This window comes from Euwallacea similis, chromosome 19 (assembly GCF_039881205.1).
Source record: "Euwallacea similis isolate ESF13 chromosome 19, ESF131.1, whole genome shotgun sequence".
Lineage (NCBI taxonomy): Eukaryota > Metazoa > Arthropoda > Insecta > Coleoptera > Curculionidae > Euwallacea > Euwallacea similis.
The window spans coordinates 2151965-2169715 of record NC_089627.1 but is presented as its reverse complement, the minus strand read 5'-3'; the positions used below and the strand labels follow the sequence as shown (position 1 = coordinate 2169715).

The 17751-nt window shown below is 34.4% G+C and overlaps 3 protein-coding genes across 3 annotated transcripts; 1 reads left to right on the top strand and 2 right to left on the bottom strand.

Moving 5' to 3' along the window:
• Positions 1-2960: 2960 nt before the first annotated feature.
• On the bottom strand, positions 2961-4821 carry LOC136415297 (tRNA (guanine(37)-N1)-methyltransferase). Its single transcript, XM_066399813.1, has 3 exons — positions 4243-4821; positions 3352-4182; positions 2961-3057 (listed from the first exon to the last, which is right to left on the bottom strand). Exons 1-3 carry the CDS (start codon positions 4772-4774, stop codon positions 2963-2965), a joined length of 1458 nt encoding a protein of 485 aa, XP_066255910.1. The 5' UTR covers positions 4775-4821; the 3' UTR covers positions 2961-2962.
• Positions 4822-5258: 437 nt separating this feature from the next.
• LOC136415115 (tubulin gamma-1 chain-like) lies at positions 5259-8407 on the top strand. Its single transcript, XM_066399539.1, has 8 exons — positions 5259-5428; positions 5492-5572; positions 6495-6665; positions 6763-6997; positions 7056-7250; positions 7445-7688; positions 7770-7952; positions 8007-8407. Exons 1-8 carry the CDS (start codon positions 5380-5382, stop codon positions 8184-8186), a joined length of 1338 nt encoding a protein of 445 aa, XP_066255636.1. The 5' UTR covers positions 5259-5379; the 3' UTR covers positions 8187-8407.
• Positions 8408-8765: 358 nt separating this feature from the next.
• Positions 8766-15947, bottom strand: LOC136415117 (protein takeout-like). The gene is made up of 6 exons (XM_066399540.1): positions 15821-15947; positions 9904-9996; positions 9419-9566; positions 9227-9360; positions 8974-9140; positions 8766-8921 (listed from the first exon to the last, which is right to left on the bottom strand). Exons 1-6 carry the CDS (start codon positions 15891-15893, stop codon positions 8784-8786), a joined length of 753 nt encoding a protein of 250 aa, XP_066255637.1. The 5' UTR covers positions 15894-15947; the 3' UTR covers positions 8766-8783.
• Between the last annotated feature and the right edge of the window lie 1804 nt (positions 15948-17751).

Here is a 17751-nt window from a genome sequence, read left to right as displayed (position 1 = left end):
AAGTGCTACAGACCAATTCTGTATATTTAGAAACTACTTAAATTCTTGATATTCTGGCAATTGTTGAGATTTTGCAAAAAAAAATGGGAAATTCAAACCATATTCGTAAACTCTGCAGACATTCCATAAATCCTTTAATTTCCTCAACTAAATGAAGAAATTTTGAAAAATTCAAAAAATTGGGTAGGAAATTTCTCTATAACAGGGCATTTTGGGAAATGAATTCGGAAACGCTGAAGAGGTTTTAGAAAATCCTTTAAAGAACGAGCTTTAAAAATTACCCTCTTACAATGTTGACTGCAAGGAGGCAAAGTTGAAAATAAAAAAGAAATTCGTATATTTTGGTTTTCCGAAATAATCGCTTGAATCGGGAAATTATTCCTTTGAAGGAACAGCTTTTCTCCTTTTTAACCAAATTTGCATGTGTTACCATTTACGGGATCCCCATGTTGATGATACTTATCTTAAGACCCCTGTATGTTATTTCATACCTTGTATCGTTTTTAAACCTATGAGCTGTATCTTTGCAAAAAGCGGACTATAAAGGTTTTGTATGTTTCGAAGCGATAACATTTCTTAGATGAGTCGGTGAAGTGTTAGCGCGGCGAAAAATAAGATCTTTATACAGAATAAACTAAAATTCTGGATAATCGGGTATTCTTTACTTTGAAAGACCCGTGAGATAGGTCACTGGTATACCTGTTATTTACTGAGTGTCGCCATATAGTGTGTTCTCCTTTTCCGATGAAAGTGGATGTTGTTAGTGAGATTCTGACCCATGCTGTTGGTGTGTTTCTCCTTCAAGGCTAAGTACAAGGTCCCCACCCTAATTTCTCACTGGTTAAACCGGGATTTAACTTATGTTGGGCTTGCTACAAGAGTTTTTTACGGGCCTATAACATGAAAATAATTCTTTCAATATACGATATTTCGGTTTCCAATACCATCATTCACTTTTCTGCTCGATATAAATAATTAGAAAAACAATTACACGCTACACTTGACGAATTGCGATATCTCAAACAAAAATATTCGTATATCCGAAGATATCTCTGAAGACACAAAGATTTTTTTATACCCGATAAAATGCTAAAATACTACTCCCATAAAGGCACAACCTTGCTTCTATATTTAATCGCCTTTTATAGTTTTCTAAGTCTCCAAATTGGGAGTGGAACCCGATAGATCCTGTACAAACGTAAGAATCCATTGAAGAACTTGAGATCATTCCCACACATATTATGTCAGTTTATATGTGATTAGTAAGCTGTCTCGGTTGAGTACAGATAGATAAAACCGTGGTTCGAAATCTACGTCTCTATACCAAAAATTAATAATATAAACAACTAATTACGAAAATTATAAAATCAACTTCACATGTAGTCCCCACAAGGGCAACCCTGCACAGCTCTTCCTTTAAAAAAAATTCACACAAAAAGCGATTTTTTTGATTAAAAGTGTGTTGATTGTAAGGCCATATTGTTTGTTAATACAGAGCCAGATTTGTCCCTTTTCCCAAACAAAAACTCAGTTCACATTACGAAGCATTTGCCACGCATCATTAAAGCGTTTTTTCGTCTCTTTCTCTCTCCGGTCTCGGTGACTCTCCAGAAGTTTTTTTATTATATTAAGCCGTGTGTATTTAAAATCGCATTAAGAGCAACTTTTACCCTTTTGTGTATTTAGCGGGGCGTTTTATTCCGGAATCGAGAGATCACAAAGATGCTTTGTCCTCCGTTTAAACGGCGATATACAGTTTTCGCACGTAATGCTCCGGGCACGTTTCAAAAAATAATAAAAACCGAACGGGACTGAGCTTGAATGCTAAATAATTTAAAAGATAAATACGAATGTCATTGCTGGAATAAGTATAGTTAGTGTATTGTTGCGTCTTCAGCAAATGCCTTTTTGTGACGAGTTTCCATTTGGAGCTGCAGTTGCGATAAACAACCGAAGGAAAAATAAACGTTTTTGGACAATTTTTACAGCACAATAAAGAACACTCTAAGAGGCGTTTTATGGTTTTATATTTGGGCAATATTGGATGTTTTATGCAGTGCACCACGGAGATTATTATTTTTTATTGATGCTCGGCAGGCCTCCCGCCGTCTTTCCGAACATAAACCACATTCAAATTTTCCAAATAAAACTCCCGTATACCTTCCATAAGTCACCGGTCTTTTATGATATCGGATATTTAAAGTAGTAGAAGCAAGGTGGTGTAGTGGTCAAGAATCAGTTGGACATATTTAGATACACTTTTGTCTTTTCGTATAGAGCGGAAAGTAAAAAAAGTCTGAATTATTTTTTAAAAGGAATAAGTTGGTTAATTAAATATAATCACCTGGGACAGTATGTCCATCACAGTGGAACCCCTTTTCCATTATACACTGTGGTGACCGTGGCAAATTGTTCATTCCGATATTAACCAGCCACCTGCATCTTGAATTTTTTTGCCCTATGACTTTCGGTTTTAATTTCCCTTTTCGCGGACCAGTAAGCGTTCCATTCAATGGCCCCCTAACGGGGCCTGATACTCTTTTCTTCATTATGATGTAAGTTCGTTAACTCAGTGTCAATAAAATGTGGCAAAGGCAATTGTGTGAAAATCTCATATTTACAAACTTAATATGTATAACTACGTAGATTTTGACTTATTTATTGCTATAATTGCATTTCTTCAAGTTTTCCTAAATTTTCCTGGTTTTTATTTTCGGTAGTTTCTTCAACCTGAACGGTCGGCAATTTGGATTTCTTGATTGCCGGTTCTTTGACTTCCGATAAAGGCTGCTTTCGCAATTTTTCATGAAGTCCGTTCAATGCTTTGTCAATTTCTTCTACTTTCGATTTATTTGCCGATTTGAGCTGCAAATTAAAAATAGAATAAAGATATTATAGTGAAATTAATATAAAAATTAATCCTGAACCGCAATCTTATTTACTTACCTGCTTTAGATTGCTTTTAACAATTTTGGCTTTGGCTTTCATTTTTAGACTCTTCGCTCCTGCTACCTTGAAAACATTGTTGGTTTTCTTCTTGTTTTTGCCCATTTTCACCTAAATAAAATACAAATACATAGGTATACTAAAACTTCATTAAAACAAAGTGTCATTATTATTCAATTAAGTAACTTGAACTACAATTAAATAAACTAATTTCAATCAGATACTACTCATACATTGAGTTATGTATGTAATTTTTTCTATATTACTGTGTTTAAGTCTCAGTTTAAGGATACACACAACATTCTATAATGGGATTTGCTTGTTTTTCTTCTTGTAGACAAATGTTCAAACAATAGTCCAAAAATGACTTAACTTCTCTATTTTGTGAACATAGAATTCACTCACCATCACCAATACTCAACCGCTTATTACTTCCAACCTGGCTACTACATTTTCGTTTGTTGTCCAACCGTCCTCCAACCAATATATCTCTATCCAGACTTAAAGTAACCCGCATCATTTCCTTAAAATTGCTTACAGTTCTGACTTTAAAAATATCTTTTATCTTAGTGTTAATATCTACATCTGGAACTTTTAAATGCGTCTGTATAAGTCCCCTAGCAATTTCTTTTGGATTTTCTCCTTTTGCAAAACAGTAAACATATACAGTTGCAGGATCAAATTCCTCAGGGACCTTTGAATCACTTAGGAGCCCTATGAATGCGTCCAAAAATTCTACTGATAAAGCTGGTAGGTTCATTGTTATAAAGATAGCTTTATTCCCAAGAAATTTTTGCAGCTGCTCCTTGACCACTTTAAGGATGAATTCCCTTCCATCTAAATTAAACCCTTTAAAACAATCATCATGGATTTTATTCAACTTTTTATTGTGTATCAGCCACTTATAAGACTCAGGGTTGAGATCATTGGCAAATACCATACACTTTTTCTTTGCTGCAGGAATAGAAAAAGGTCCCACTCCAGCAAAGATATCAAAAAGCACATTTTCAGGCTTTAAGTTCTTAACAATTCTTTCGTGTTCAGTACATAAGCGTGAATTCCAATAAACTTTAGAAAAATCAAACTCAAATCTGCAGTTATTTTCTTTCACCATAGTTCTCATGTCATTGCTTCCTTGTAACACTTCCATTTGAAAACTCCTATATGTACTGTCAATAATATTTACTTTATTTACTACAGATTCACAACCTTTTAGTTTGTCATAGAGCACTTCCCCTAAAAATTGGTCATTTAAGTCAAAACTATGAGTCAGTTGATAATAAACTTTTCACATACCTATTAAATGTTTATATGGCAATAAATGCTCTCTCAGATTAACATGTACTATACGTCCAATTATAGTATAACTAGAGAAGCCATCTTGCTCTTGGGGCAATACTGCCCGCAGTACTAATTCAGCACTAAAATTGTCATAACCTAATGTAAAATCTTCAATCTTCAGGTTGACATCTGTAATGTTAAGCCTTTCCAAGCCTTCTTGAGTCTCCTGAGATAAATCTGTCCATTTACTGATGAGATTAGGGTTCAAATAGAGCTGCACACTGCCAGAATCTGTTTGGCATATTGACTTAAACTTTCCCATTTTCAAAAGAAGATTTTTCACTAAAGATAGTACTGTGGAAATTTTGGCGGTACCGGGGTAGAGCACTGGAACCTGGATTACCTTTTCAAACTGAGTTTTGTCTAGTTTTTGCATTTCGTACACATGGGCAGGCGGTGTGAGAAAATTTTCCATAGTATTGTATTTACAAACCTGTTGTATATAGTTGGAGGAGGGTAGGAAACGGGCGAAAATGCGTGAAAGCATGAAATTTCATATAAATAATTAAAATAATAGACTAAATATAAAATTAAACTTACGATTATTTGATGTAAATATGAAAAAAGGAGGTTAGTTGCAATTGTTTTGATGGCGATGATTGGTGTTGGATGAGAATTCTTGCATGATGGTTTCGATGTAGAGAATGTAAATTACGTGCGGTATTTTTATATTAGTGATTTTCACTTTTCAACCACATTATTATAAACAACCAACAAAGAAAAATATTGTTGAATGACCAAAAATTACTTCTGAAAGTAGTTAATCAGTGATTATAAACAAAAAAAGGAGTCGAGGAAAATTAAATTAATAAATATCATGCCATTAGGACCCATAAGAACTAATGTACTAAACAAAGAAAGAGATACACAATTTATAGCTATCTTACTACTACTACGCAGGCGTTCTATTTGTTTACATTCATTTCAACAGTCAATAGTCAATCTAATCTGTCAAACCGAAATTAGTAAATTGTAAACGGTTTTTTTTGTTTTAAAAATAGTTAAATATTATTAAATATCAAAATTAATAAACAATTTAAAGAATTAATATTACCTTGTTACCGTCCAGTCTTAAAGTTTTAGCCTATCATCATGCCCTGTGAAATGATAACCTTGCAATTGGGCCAATGCGGAAATCAAAGTAATTATTTAAATAATTATTAATGATTTTATTGATTGTTCTATATGCTTAAATGTATTTTAGTCGGTTTCGAATTTTGGAAGCGCCTGTGCCTTGAACATGGTATAAGTCCTGAAGGAATGCTTGAAGATTTTGCTACAGAAGGTGAGTTTGAAAAGACTCAAAATTCTTGTATTTTAAATGGATTTAGACCCCATGCTTGAGGTGCTGGTAGTGTTAACGTGATCAAAGATTCCATAGAAATAAAGCAAAGATTCAAGAACTACACTTAACTGTTTGTTCTTATTAATTCAGAAAAATGTTAATAATTTAGTGCTTGAACACTCTTAACATTAAACAGATTTTAGTGCCTATTGAACTTAAAAAGATAGGTTGAGGCCCATCTTATTTACTATATTACTTACTGCTGGTGGGTTTATTGGGAGCATAAACCATGGAAACTATTCTTATTTCATACTTATCAGAAAATTTAAGGTCCTCCTGCTTCAATAATTTGGCGCTAAGCAGAGGAATATGTATTTGTACATATTAAGCATTTTTCGACAATAACTCCCCTCAAGTTTCTTCATTAATCTTCAAGGCAAAACTGTTCTTAGCTAAAACTGGGTTTGTAGATGGTATGGCACAACACAAACATAGCATAAGAAACTTGAAACAAATTAACATAAAACTGGACATAAAGCATTGCATCTAATGTATACCTACATAATAGAAGTTTTATTTGGCTCATACATAAACTGATTCTACTTATAAAACTTATTACATAAATAACTATTTCCTGACGAGATCAGTCATAATTATATTAAAAACTAACAAATAATTATAAATTTAAATAATCTAGCTCATATTCAAACTGCTAGCAGCGCAGTGAAGTGCCCTTAACCATTACAAATTACAAAAATAGCATTTTTGATATAATATTTTTAAAAGCCTTTCATTGAGCTACTACCTATATATATTCTCTTTGCTATTTCATGATGAGGATCTGTTATGCATGTAATCTGAACTAGCTGCTCAAAAATATAGAATATCAGTGTGCTGCTAAGTCTGCAATATGACTTTTCAGGCATCGACAGAAAGGACGTGTTTTTTTATCAAGCAGATGATGAACACTATATTCCAAGGGCAGTATTACTCGATCTAGAACCCCGTGTAATCAACACAATCTTAAACTCTCCTTATTCAAAACTGTACAATCAAGAAAATGTTTTTTTATCTAAAAACGGGGGAGGAGCAGGTAAGTGAAAACTCTAGTAATGAGCACCTTGCATCACCGTTTAATGCGAAATTATGATTATTCACAAACAATAAAAGAATAATGCGTTTTTTGTCAGGTAACAACTGGGCTTCTGGCTACTCCCAGGGCGAAAGACTACATGAAGAAATTTTCGATATAATCGATCGAGAAGCTGAGGGTAGTGATAGTTTAGAGGGATTTGTATTGTGCCATTCCATAGCTGGAGGTACAGGCTCTGGCATGGGCTCAAATATATTAGGAAAACTCTCAGACAGATTCCCAAAAAAACTCGTTCAAACATACAGCGTTTTCCCAAATTTAGATGAAATAAGGTTGTTAATGATTAATTTTTGATGGACAATTTAGATTACAAAGGCAAAAAAATTTCAGTGATGTGGTCGTTCAGCCATACAATTCTCTCTTGACCCTCAAACGCTTGACCGAGTCTGCAGACTCGGTAGTGGTCTTGGACAACACAGCCCTAAATAGAATAGCAGCTGATCGGTTAAAAATTCAGAATCCAACATTCACTCAAATAAACAGCTTAGTGAGCACAATTATGTCGGTCTCCACTGCAACTTTAAGGTGAATATTCCAACACTTAATCACCGCCCAACACGCCAACACTGAAATAATGTATGTAATGGAAGTTGAGAAATCTTCAACGCATTCTATATATTTTGGGAATAAATGTTCATTATTGTACTATTCTAATTTGTTCCCAAAATATATAAAGACTATTACTTCAAAACTTTAGTTACATACGTTACTTTCCGCAGATATCCTTCTTATATGAATAACGACCTAATGGGACTGTTGGCTCCACTTATCCCCACACCGCGTCTTCACTTCTTGATGACGGGCTACACACCCTTGTCAACCGATACTGATGAAGCCAATGTGCGGAAAACTACAGTTCTTGATGTAATGCGACGTTTGCTTCAACCTAAAAACATGATGGTGTCCACTGCTCAGGACAGGAATTCACAACATTGCTTCATCTCAATTCTTAATATTATTCAGGTTAGTTAGTAAGTGAGGGTTTGAGTCACTCGATATGCTCACGGGCGGTAGAATGAAAGAAGAGAAATTTGCCTTCTCTAGGGTGAAGTGGACCCAACTCAAGTCCATAAATCCCTCCAAAGGATCAGAGAGCGTAAGCTAGCGCAATTTATCCCCTGGGGTCCTGCCAGTATTCAAGTAGCCCTCTCTAAAAAATCACCCTATGTTTCCACAGCTCATAGAGTGTCAGGGCTTATGCTGGCCAACCATACCAATATTTCATCGGCAAGTTTCTTCAGAATTTTTGGCTGGCGCCTGTTAATTAACACAATTTTCCAGTTGTTTGATCGAGCTCTAGTCCAATATGATAAGCTGCGCAAACGTGAAGCTTTCCTAGACCAATTCAAAAAGGAGGATATGTTTAAGGAAAACCTAGATGAGCTGGATTCCAGTCGAGGCGTGGTGCAAGATCTTGTAGATGAGTACATAGCGGCAACAAGGGAAGATTATTGCTCTTAGAAATGTGATTGTGTAGAAATAGAAATTGTGTTCTTATTTTTAAAAAAATGTTGAATCTCTTGAATCACCTGATGCTGGTGCCATGTAAATATCGATATTTAATTTGCCATTATTAGAGATTTAGGTGAAGATAGACTCTGATAAATACCACATTTTTTACTACTTATTTTAAGTGTTTTGCACTGTGAATATTAAAGAAGTTAATAAAGCAGTTAAGTTTTAATTCTCTTGTGTCAGAACACCTTCTAAATAAACATGACAATAAAAATTTACGTAGTAAAATAAGCAAAAATTACTTTGCAGGGAGTTACAATAAGACTTGGCTAATTCACATTAATAATTTGACTCAAATAGCTCCTATAGTTTTTGAGATCCCAATGAATGTAAGCCCAAATTACGCATTGTATTCAGTGGTCTGACGTTTTTTTGTCATGGGAACTAGTTAATTTAGGTCACCGAAACAATTCTGAGAATTGCGTAACTAATGTGTTGGTCGGGCAGAGTCAAAAGAAATCACATTTTTGCTTATTATTATATTACAAGAATTCAATTTATTCCTAATTACTTAGTTCAGTCAGTTTTTGATACAATGCTCATTTAGGCATTTAAAAAGATGTCCTTAACTGGCACCTTTAGTAGTATCCTGTTGGCTAAATCCTTGAAGATCAACCCAAAACTCTTTTCGTAGCCTTCACGCACGTCGTTGAACACCTCTGCACTGTTGTCATTCAAAACCTTAAAAGTATTGCTATTAAGTTCTGTATAAAATCTCCAATAGGCATTTTACATTGTTAATATTTTCACCCAGCTCCTTCTGTCGATTGAAGAGATTATTAAACTTGAAACCGATTTTTTCTGGGTTCAGGCTGACTGTGATGTCACTCACTTTCATGTAGGTTTTTCCTTTGCGCTCTACGTAGTCAAAACTCATTACGTGATGAATTTTCATGTTTTCTACAAAAATTTGAAAAGAAAGTTAACATTTTTTAAAAACTATTCTAATAATCGTTTGAATCGAAATTCTTTGATTTTCAACTTACGAAGTGTAATATTGCACGCCCCTTGTCCCACCACTGGCAGCAAAAGCACTCTTCCTTTCATGGCATATTCGGCTTCCATTCGCAGCGAAGGACTCAGGGAGTCTGTTATCATTATCTTTTTTTCCCAATCAATCCTGTAATATTATTAGAAATTGCTCCTATTTCACTTTTTTGATTTGCTATACAATTTACATAGATCTAAGAATTTTAGCATTGGTAAGACCGTAGAGTTTCACGTTCTTGAAATGTTGGGCCACATTGACCGCCCCTCTGCCCTCGCCTATGTCAAGTGCTGGGATATCTAAGGGCTCCAGGCTGCCGAGTCCGAGTTCTGGGGTTGCTGTGGACAGAAATAACAACAATTTTTTTTGTGAATTTAGAATTTCCTCATGACTTGCTAATAACTATGTGCTGGAAAATTTTTAACAAGAAATGCTAATTTGCACTTCTGATAGGTTTCTTTGAACGATCGATCCTGTCCAACACTATTAAAATGGTCTGTTTAGCTCAGTAACAATTGAGAAACAAATTGTAAGTTTAAACCAAATGTATTATAATTTATGGTATAGTAGAGGAGAAAAGTAGGTTTCTGTGACTACTGAGAATTTTATTGCTAAATGCAAAGATTCGTTAATAAAGGAAACAGATTTAAAACTCGCCTGTCTGCATTTACTTACGTTTGTCCAAAGAATTTACCGCATACTCGATGCCCTTCCTAAGGCATTCAGGAAAGGTCTTTACCGTTCTACTACATTTGGTCCAAGTGGAAGCTGCAATAGTAAATGTCATTTAAAGGAATCTGCGACTAGGTACTGATTAATTTGTTAATTACAAGTTAAAAACGGGGAAAATTACATGCATAATAACGTTCCTATTGAGCTCTTTAAAAACATCATAGAAACAATAATCCATTTTCAACAAGATGGAGTTCACCCTCAGGTCTCAACTCAGACTCAGGCTCACCAAACTGGATTGGAACACAAATATAAACTTAATAACACGCGAGTTACTTAAACAACATTCAGAACACCTTTGCTTATATCAGTTTTTTCCACTGTAGCCACTAACTCTCAACTCCTCGTCATATGACGCATAGTTCCCTTTCTAAGTATATGTATATGTCGGAATAGCGTTTGATGCGTTTTCCATTTTATAGGAAAGGTATCTCTTTAAAAGTCAAAGAATGAAAAGACAGACTAGCGAATTCACTACCCCACGACCGCTCTTCTGCTCGTCAATCTATTAACTGCCTGTTCTTTGTCCCTGTTGTCTTAACTTTCCCAGTTCTGGTGAGTCCTTCAGAACCGTGGGAAAAGTACCTGCTAGTCCCTAATACAAAGGAACCAATAGTTTAGTGTCACCCAAATAATTAGCACACATGGCCACTTAAGAGCGTCGTGGTATTAGTGAGCTCGCTCGACAATGCTTCTTCTTAAGAAGGCTGTCAGCCTGCCCTACATCTTATTGTCTCTTCTAATATTACACTTACAGAACTAAAAAAACTAATAAATCTCCGACATATACATGTACAGTCACTTACAAAAGTCTTGGTACATCATATTATTTCATTAAAAAGTGTTAATATCTTCTTTATACAAAAACAAATTTAATTTTATTACATGGAAATGTATATTTTGTTATACGTACTACTAGTAATAATAATAATTTGCATAAACAAATTTAACTTACCAGATAAAAAATATAATTTATTTTTATAATAATAGGTTACATCCACAAAAGTCTTGGTACAGGACACATGTTTTCAATATTAATGTTTACAAAAATCAAGAATGCATTGTTTACTATTTGTTTATCACGTTTCTATGACTACATAACAAATGCTCAAGTTTCTGGTCAGGTGCATCTATTTATTTCTTGTTTTTTATTAATTTTAAAAATGGACAGAACAGAGCTAAATGTAGGTAAACGAAAAATAATTATTAATTTACATAAAGAAGGAAAGTCTTACAATGATATTTCAAAAATCGTAAAAAGAAGTCGCTCTACGATTTAAAAAGTTATTAATCGTTTCGAACTTGAAAACAGAATTCAGAATAAACCACGAATTGGGCATCCAAAATTGTTATCGAAAAGGGAAACAAGATACATTTTAAATGAAATCAAGAAAGATCCTAAATGCTTCAATGTTGGCTTCAGAAGTTAGGCAATACTTTGGAAATACTGTCCACGAGGAAACAATTCGAAGAACACTTCATAAAGGAGGATACAAGGGCTGTAGTGCAAGAAAGAACCCCTATGTAAGTCAGGTAAATAGAAAGAAGCGTCTTGATTTTTCTAAGCAATACCGAGCGATGAAACCCGAATTTTGGGAAAATGTTATTTGGTCAGATGAGAGTAAATTCAATATTTTTGGACTAGACGGACGAAGAAAAGTGTGGAGAAGCGTTAAATCCGATAAATATAATTCCAACCGTCAAACATGGAGGAGATGGAACAATGGTCTGGGGTTGCATGGCGGTATCTGGTGTAGGAAATTAGTAATAATTGATGAAGTCATGAACCATCTAGTGCACCTTAATATCTTAAAGGAAAATTTAAAGCAAAGTGTAGAAAAATTGGGGTTGGCACGCAACTATTACTTTCAGCAAGACAATGACGCCAAACATAAACCTTATGTAGTACGCCAGTGGTTGATGTACAATATACCACATTTATTAAAAATACCTCCCCAAAGTCATGACCTTAATCCCATAGCACATCTACGGAATCATTCGGAAAAACGTGATACATAATAAAAGTAACTTAAAAAGAGTTGTCATAGGAAATCATATCAAGTATATATGGGATATGGTATATGGGAAAACATATCAAGTAATGTTACAAAAAAGTTAGTTCAGTCAATGCCAAACCGTTTATTGGAAGTCCTGAAACAAAAGGGGTACCTTACCCAGTATTAATTGACTTTATTTTTTGCAAACATAGTTCTTTTATTATCTGTATCGAGACTTCTGTGAAATTTATTTTTAATTAGAATAAATTCATTTTGTGTTTCAATAAGTAGGTTTAAGTTTCGGAAATAATTTGCATAATATTATTAGTGTGTACACATATTGGAATACATATATTTAGTTAAAATTATATTACAAGTTATTTTACAAAAATATTTAAGACTTTTATAGGTAGTAGTGCGGTATACCAATATTTTTGTGGGTGCCTGTATGTGGTCAGCGGAACTGCGCGATATTTCTAGAGCAACTTGGAATCGTTTAGAGTAGGTCAGTTATCCTTGAATTCTCGAGAGTGTTTTCGCAAGTTTATACCGGGGCCTTTCCATAGGTAATTTTAGGGGTGAACTTGGGAGTTATTTTTTGCAAACTATTGTTGTAGGTCTACGAAAGCAAACATCGTCTTAAATTAAATGGTTATCGTCACACATACAGCACGAGAGGCAGGGATACTGCCTTTGGGACGCCACTTTCTAAAGCGACACGTAAAACCTCACTGCCATCTGTAATTTTTTACTCCTTTTACTATTTATTTAATTCCTTATTCTTATTCTTATTATTATAATTTGTTATCACTATTTTTATATAAATGATGTAAATCGATAAGCCTAATAAAAATGTCGCAATGCGGACAATAACAATAATTATTTGTTAGTTTTATCCAAGGCGGAAAATGTTAATGTTACGTAATGAAGAGGTGTATTTGATATGCTTATTAAACTTCATTGTATGTCATGATAATTAAAAGTAATTAGCGCGTAAGGCGAAGTTCCAAACTGATATTAACGTTAAACAGCTACTGTGTATTAATGCATGGACTTCGTCGTGTTTTATCAACAAATGTCATTAGAACTTTGTATTTGTCTTGCATTTAGTCAGCTTTCTCATGTACTATATAATTTTGAACAAAATCCTCAAATGACAGTATAGACGTTTTTATCGCGCAAAATAATTATCAGATGTGTACTTTTCAGGTTCGTTCAAGAATCATTTGTAAAGGTTATTTTACTAAGTAAGCACCCTAATCGTGCCCTCTTTGTTTGTTCTTGATTTGGTTATGTTCGTCAAAAGTGATAATTATCTGTTTATTATAAGTTATGGAAATTATGATAAAAAAATGTTAATGTAGGCATAGGTCTACTTTTTTTGGGAAGGGTTCCTATTAACGCGCAATCAAGGGGTATCAGGGCTTGCCGCCCCATTCAAGGCAAATTAGTAGTGTGCTCCAGTTTGGACAGGAAGTAATTATATATTTAAAAAAATAAATATCTGTATAAAATATCTTTTTAATTTGCAATTTGAAAACTCTTACTGCATGTATTATTATTATTTATCTGATGACGTTGATTGGTTTCAGTAGATGTAAAGAACGTTACTGAAATCCATTGTATAAATAAATGTTCGTCAAAAACGGTTTTGTAAATATTTGCCTTTTAATTTTCTCATATTTCCTCATCTGAATAAACTGTGGTTTTCCATAAATAGCTCTTTATAAACGTAATGAACACATTTATATAATATAAAATTGCAAAACGTGTCATGTTGCAAATAAACTTTTATTGACATTAGCATACAAATTTGTTGTAAATGATATTCTTTCCATAAATAGTCAAATAGTCGTTTAAAATTATTTCAAAGAGATTTAATTTTCGAGAATATAACAAATTCCTACTTACAGCTTCATCCAGGTTCGCTGATGTTATGGGAACGTAGCATTGTTAATACATAAGAATTAATAAAATATGTTTTTAATTTGATTCTATAGAAACATTAAATATCATTTTTTCTGCAATGAAAATCAGGTATTTCAATATTGAGTCATTAGTAATTAACAACTTTAACTATCAGGTTGTTCGGAAAGTAATTTCGTTTTTTTATGTGAAAATGAATGACAGTTTTCGTATAATAAACAAATGCTTTATTAAATTATATATTGGCCGTTCTGGTCCAACACCTTTTGCCATCTTTCTGGTAGTAGCATAATTCCACGCTCATAAAATTTTTTGTCTTTGCTGGCAAAAAACTGATCGAGGTGGTTTTTGACCTCATCATTTGAGATGAAAGTTTTACCGTCTAAAAAATTTTGGAGTGACCGGAACAAATAATAATCCGATGGTGCCAGGTCTGGAGAATATGGTGGGTGTGGCATTGTGTCCCATTCAAGCTGTAAAAGCTTTTGGCGAGTGACCAAACTTGTGTGAGGTCTCGCGTTGTCTTGGTGAAACACTACACCTTTTCTGTTGATTAGTTCGGGTCTTTTCTGTTGAAGTGCATCCTTCAGTTTGTCCAGCTGCTGGCAGTAGACTTCCGAATTAATCGTTGTGTTATCCGGTAAAAGCTCAAAAAAAACGATTCCTTTAAAATCCCACCAAACAGACAGCATCACCTTTTTTTGGTGAATATCGGCTTTGGAAATGGTTTGAGTCGATTCATCTTTTTTGCTCCATGACCTCTTGCGTTTGACGTTGTTGTATACAACCCATTTTTCGTCCCCAGTAATGATGCGCTTCAAAAACGGATCATTTTTGTCACGTTTGAGAAGCGAATCGCAGACGTCAATGCGGCGACACAGATTTCTCTCTGTGAGAACATGGGGAACCCATATATCGAGCTTCGAGGATAATCCCAGACCTTTCAAGTGGTCATAAACTGTTGAATTCGATAAATTTAACTTCAATCCGATCTCACGTGTTGTTATTCGACGGTTCGCATCAACTAATGCCTTTATGGCGTCTTTATCAGCTTCAACCGGCCTTCCCGAACGTGGTGCATCTTCGACATCAAAATTGCCAGATCGAAATTTAGAGAACCAGTTCTGACACTGGCGTACTGTCAACACACCTTCTCCATACACATCGGTCAATTTCTTTCTGGCTTGAACAGCATTTTTACCCTTTCTGTAGTAAAACAGTAGGATATGTCGAAAATGCTGCTTATCGCTCTCCATATTTAAAAGGGCACCAACCAAAAACTACTGCGTAGAATTAATTGAAATGTTTCACACACAAGCCTTGTTATATGAGCTCTCAAAGCATATAAAAATTATATGGCTTAAGTGTGAGGTTAAGTGCAAAAAAATACCATTAAATCCTCTGTCGGGAAAAAACGAAATTACTTTCCGAACAACCTAATACATTGGCAGACACTGATAGAAATGTTGCCGCTATAAAATTATGTAATAAACGCATAGGAATAAAAAATTCTAGATAATTTGCATGAATAAAATCTGGGTCAGAAAAAGCACGAGTGCACTACAGTGTATATTGCCTAAAATTAGCGGATAATCTTCAATGCACTTGTCATGTTATACATGAATATTTAATAGTTTAGTGAATTACATTAAAATAGTTATTTCTGCACCAAAGACGTAAAACTCAACTTTACGGCCATATCTGGAATCGCGCTACCTTACATTATTGTAGTTTTTTCACTCTGCACGTACTGTAGCAACTTCGCTGTTTTCGGTGATCCTCTCTCAAAGTTGCATTGAGACTAGATTTATTTGATTGAAATTCAAGTTAAAGAGCGAAAAGGGCATTGAGTCATTATGCTCATAATTTACTCATACACTAACTCACTTAACATACAACATATTACCTAAAATATATCTTCAAAGTAAGGTACTTACGCAACTTGGCGGCACCTGCACCATCGTTCAAACACAAACCAATAAAAACAGCGACTAAAGCAAAGTAGAACATGTCTCCTTATATCTGTTTGTGAGTAAAAATGTAAACTTTCAATTTCAAATACTTCCACAGTTATAGGAGGATATAGAGGACAGTATCCGCTTTTAAAGCATCTTATCCCCTACTACGCATTCACGGAGGAAATGGTGCCTAGTCAAGTTTAAGTCGAGGAGATAAGAGCATTTGGGTCTTTTTGATGGTATCTCTTGGGATGATACCGACGCCGGCGTTGAGTAAGTATCATGATGATTTCACTATTAAATCATAACGATTTGTATTTGAATGTGTCCAACAAGCATTAATCAAATCAACGAACTCTACACTCCTGCACTGAAAGGACTACCCTCTCTCTTTCAGTTCCCGAGATATGGACTGATTTTTAAACTAATTTTTCCTCTAAACGAGCATTTTTAAAATTACATTTTTAAGCTTCCAGAAGTGTCCAAGGCCATCATGCAATCTATATCTCTGGATAAGTGCAACAAACATCCCCTCAAGAATCTTCCGAAACTTTCATAACCTGAACTAACCCGCACCAATCTAAACATGAATCATTTTAAACATAAATCCATTGGGCACTTCATAGATTTGTGTAGAGACAAATTGTGGAAGTTCGGGTAGGCTCACTAGGTGCAGCAGATAATCTTCGTGAGAATCAAATGTGGTTTCACCGTTAGGTCCAAAATTCCTTAAACCCGAATAAAAAGAAATTGTTGCTGAATTGTTCAGAAACTTCCCTGAACTAATCTGAGTTTTGACCTAATTTTTTGCTTTCTCATATGCTTCCGATTCAGGAGATCTTCGAATGTTATTCCATGGCGAGGCAAGACTTATTGAGTATCTTCAGAAGCGACTCTTCATTTCTTGCTTTTTTTGGAATTTGGAATTATTTTGATTTTTTTTAAATTATCTTAAACTGTCAGATCCATTAATACGGAACAAGGAGTTTTGTTATGCGGGGCAAGTTTAGTAAAATAAGGACAATAAAAGGAGAATAAATTACTCAAAATTTTGTAAGTAAAGAAACGAAAGAGGAACGAAAGTGTTTCTTGTTCAAATATTTGAAATGATCTTTGCACATAGGAAGTCAATCTCAACAAGAGTTACCAACTGAATCGAAATAGCAGTTTTTTTTTATTTGTTTGATGTTGCTCCGAATTGGACGGTCCCTGAATTTATAGCACATACTTGAACTAAGAGTGCTTCTAAAGATATGTGGGATACATCTGTGACTACAAAGCTTATTCGTACGCAAAATGCTGTTTAAGTATTAACCTGCGGTATAAATTTACGATAGAACCCAAAGAGAATACTTATGAATTTATCCATTCCTCAACGTCGGGATCAAAGTTCGTCTTAATTTTTAAATACCCACCTCAACTACCCATCAAAATTTTGCTACAGTGCGTTTCGATAATAGCTGATAATCTGTAATTATCCATCTCAAGTAATTTGTCTGTTTTAAATTATTGCTAACTATATGGCGGTTCTGAGCTTTGAGGGCCACAGTAATTTATAAAATTGATTATTAATAACTGAGGCTAATGTCTAAGTGTTTAAATATAAGTTTAGTTCTCGCACAATTACCTCTATTTTTGCTCTAATTGATAATCAAATAATCAGATGATTGCGGTTTTATGGGTAAATTCACGTGAGACGCACAATATTACAACCAGCTTCGTGTGGCTTGTGGACCCATTAAGAATATTAAGTATTTGTCTACTCATTAACAACGACGCATTTTAATTTTCTAAAAGTACACGTGTATCAGGACTACGGGATTTTTATATTAATTGTACTAATTATGTAGTTCGATTCAAAAAACCTCTAGATCTCCATTTTTTCGTCATTTACAACCGCAATTTCAGTT

Coding starts and splice junctions, on each gene's coding strand:
- LOC136415297 (XM_066399813.1), bottom strand. CDS start 4,774: ATGCTTTCACGCATTTTCGCCCGTTTCCTACCCTCCTCCAACTATATA. Junction 4,183..4,242: donor GCCATATAAACATTTAATAG/GTATGTGAAAAG, acceptor ACCAATTTTTAG/GGGAAGTGCTCTATGACAAA. Junction 3,058..3,351: donor GCGGTTGAGTATTGGTGATG/GTGAGTGAATTC, acceptor TATTTTATTTAG/GTGAAAATGGGCAAAAACAA.
- LOC136415115 (XM_066399539.1), top strand. CDS start 5,380: ATGCCCTGTGAAATGATAACCTTGCAATTGGGCCAATGCGGAAATCAA. Junction 6,666..6,762: donor TAAAAACGGGGGAGGAGCAG/GTAAGTGAAAAC, acceptor GTTTTTTGTCAG/GTAACAACTGGGCTTCTGGC. Junction 6,998..7,055: donor CCAAATTTAGATGAAATAAG/GTTGTTAATGAT, acceptor AAAAAATTTCAG/TGATGTGGTCGTTCAGCCAT.
- LOC136415117 (XM_066399540.1), bottom strand. CDS start 15,893: ATGTTCTACTTTGCTTTAGTCGCTGTTTTTATTGGTTTGTGTTTGAAC. Junction 9,141..9,226: donor GGCGTGCAATATTACACTTC/GTAAGTTGAAAA, acceptor AAATTTTTGTAG/AAAACATGAAAATTCATCAC. Junction 8,922..8,973: donor TGGGTGAAAATATTAACAAT/GTAAAATGCCTA, acceptor AATACTTTTAAG/GTTTTGAATGACAACAGTGC.